General features: G+C 36.6%; 1 protein-coding gene across 1 annotated transcript in view; it reads right to left on the reverse strand.

The window, feature by feature from the left end:
- Window positions 1-1,929: 1,929 nt before the first annotated feature.
- Window positions 1,930-3,021, reverse strand: part of GCC2 (GRIP and coiled-coil domain containing 2) — a gene marked incomplete at its 5' end in the record, with an annotated part of 42,454 nt that continues 41,362 nt past the window's right edge. The window contains 2 exons of the mRNA XM_018568194.1: window positions 1,930-2,333; window positions 2,452-2,653. Coding sequence (XP_018423696.1) covers window positions 2,263-2,333; window positions 2,452-2,653 — 273 coding nt within the window. The remainder of the gene's footprint in view (window positions 2,334-2,451; window positions 2,654-3,021) is intronic.

A 3,021-nucleotide genomic window follows, 5' to 3' on the forward strand; every position in this document is an offset into this window, starting at 1 on the left:
ACAGTATAATATAATATATATATATATATATATATATATCATGCCTGGAGTTCAGCTTTAACACAATCTATACATATGACACACTGGTTGGAGTGTCTGACAGACAAGAACAGAAAAAAATACTGTTTGTAAACTTCTCTTATTTCATCCCTTTCACTCTGCTAAATATACAGTCATGTGAAAAGTAAGTACACACATGGAAATTGTTGACTTTTCTAACATATTTAAATTTGCAAACATTAAATCTTGATAAAGTGTATATACTTGAACAAATGACAAATAAAACTGTTAAGGCATATTCATTTTTATGATAAAAATGCAGATTTGTCATATAAAAAAGTAAGTGAAATAAGAATGTGGTGTTCCAGATTATGTGCCAATAATTAGAACCTCCTTGGGGATTATGAAGGTGGAACCTGTTTTATTTAAACCTCAGACATCTAGGTCTGCTGTCCTCTTTGCAACTGACTGGTGTTGTGCCACCGTGCCAAGACTAATAGAGCTCCCTAGGGCCCTCAGAAAGAAAGTTGCGGATTCCTGCGAGTTTGGCAAGGGATTTGAAATCAGTCATAGCTCTGTAAAGAAAATAATCTACAAATGGCATAGAATTCCAACAACTGCTAATTTGTCAAGGACTGGCCAGCTCAGCAAATTCAACCCAAGAGCTGATCATTTGATGCTAAAAAAAGTCTCCAAAACCCCCAAAATTTAATCGGGGGGGGGGGGGTATACAGGTAACGCTTGCAGCAGCTGGAGTCAAAGTGCATGCATTTATCTGTAGACACTATTTGAATCAAGATCTATTGTTTGCCAGTTCAAATAGGTTGAAAACCTCAACAATATCCACAGGGAGCACATCATTTTTCACAAGACTGTAACATTTAAAGTTTATTTTGTTATAACTGTTTGATCAGTGCAAAACATTCCTTTTGATTCTGCCAGAAATATTGTGAGCTGATAACTTCCTTTGCTCTCTGCCTGTGCACATGTAGGGTTTTGGAGTTTTGGGAAGGGGGAGCAGTCGGTGTTCATTGTAATGCATGAAAAATGAATTAGGCAGAGATAACAACACGTGATTTGGAATTTGGAGCAAAAAATACATTGTTGGCATCATACCAAAGAGGGAGTTATGAACACACTATATTTCTGGCACATCAACAGGTATTTTTTGTCTTGCAGCATGTTTAAAAGGGATAAAACACAGGGAAAGGTGCAGGTATTGCAAAGATGTACAAAACATTTTTTATTTTTTCCTTGACAAATGCTTAAACCAATGACATTGTGTAAATCAGTATTTCTAGATCAGTGACAGTACACACTCTTTACTTCAATGTATAGGTGTTATTCATATAATATAGAATGTTTTGTATTGACCCTCTACAATATTAAGCCTAGTTGGTTGGACTACCTGATCTTCATTTCCTTTCCATTCCCTCCATTATGTATAAATGGGCCAAACCAATAGAATACGTACATTCTCCCCATCCTCTCACATATACTTTGCTACTGATCTAAACAATCAACCTATTATATTGGAAAGGTTTCAAACCTTTTAGACTGAAAACGTTCATAGCTTTGAATCATAGGCATTCCTATTATCTTCATTTAGACTGGGAAAAACAAGAATTTATATATAGTTAAATACCTTCTCTTAGTATATACATTAGACAAAGAGGAAAAAAAGCCAACAACTCTCTTCCGGTTGGAAAACATAACGACTATTTTGTGCAACTTTTATAAATGTTCAAAACTGCATTAACATTTTCATACACATAACAGAGATCAAGCTGAAATATCCAAAGACGAGGCCTTATTTTATTAAAACCAACTAACTTAAAATAAGCCAATCAACTGCCAAAAGAAGGCTGCTAATGGCGAACGTACATTCTTTGGTTTATATTACCATTTGCATAATAACATCTCACAAAAATGGCCATGCCACCTTCATACATGCTGCAGCAATGTGCAAATTTTAAACGAAAACTTTTCTTGAAAAGCAATGTACGAATTGGTGATGAAAAAAAATAGGCAACAATAACTAACCAAATGGAAAGCTCACAGTATGCTATTGTAATAAAATAACTTTGCAGAGGTACTTATAATTTATTATTCACTTTTAAATAGGCACTCTTTGATTCCTCAGTTTGGAAAGACACCTGGGAGTTTCCAGTTTTAACAACAATTCAGTAAACCATACAAAATCATTACAATGTTATAGTGCAAATCTGGAATGTTTTTGTACAAATATCTTTCTCCTGGGAACTACCGGAGCCCTGACCAGCTGTGGAGATAGGAAGCCCATCCGGCTGGCTGAGCCGCAGACTCTTCCTCACCTGTGAGAGACAAATACAAGAAAGATCTCAGGATAATTTTACTATGTACTCCAGAAAAAAAAACCCCCACAAGATAATAAACAAAACAAAGGTTTGTATTCAACCTTATCTATCCTACCTTGAGCTATGGCATACAGCTTTCCTTTCTCATCTGGACTAAGCTGCAGCATAGTGTCTATGACAGGAAGGAGACGTTGCCTTTCACTGCCAGCCTTGAGGAAAATGAATTGCAGCAAGACATTTTTCAGGTATTCTAAATTTGCCACTGATTTTTCTCTTTCCTGATTCCTTTCCAGACGTCGAATTTCATTCTTGAGAAGCTATAATGGAAAAATAACTTTTATAATTAAAGTCAATAGCACATTAACATTCACAATCATGTTTCCAGTACAGTTTAGGAGACATTAGATTCTGCTAACCAATGTTATGCACATAAAGACAGGGCCGTTGCTCTGGTCTGGATGGTCCCTGGTCATTCTATCACTAGATGGCTTGTTGAAAGTGAAGAAAATAGGAATTTTGACTTACTGTACAATCCTTTTCTTGGAATGATAAGAAGGATGCTTCTTCAGAGGGGCGTGTGTCAGAAATCAATAATGGGTGTCCTGGGAAGCTAGAACACACGCTGTCCTGACGCGTTTCCCCCGATAGCCGGGGCTTCTTCAGAGGGGCGTGTGTCACACACACC

This window comes from Nanorana parkeri, unplaced genomic scaffold (genome assembly GCF_000935625.1).
Source record: "Nanorana parkeri isolate BGI_ZX_2015 unplaced genomic scaffold, ASM93562v1 scaffold1153, whole genome shotgun sequence".
In the NCBI taxonomy this organism is placed as follows: Eukaryota; Metazoa; Chordata; class Amphibia; order Anura; family Dicroglossidae; genus Nanorana; species Nanorana parkeri.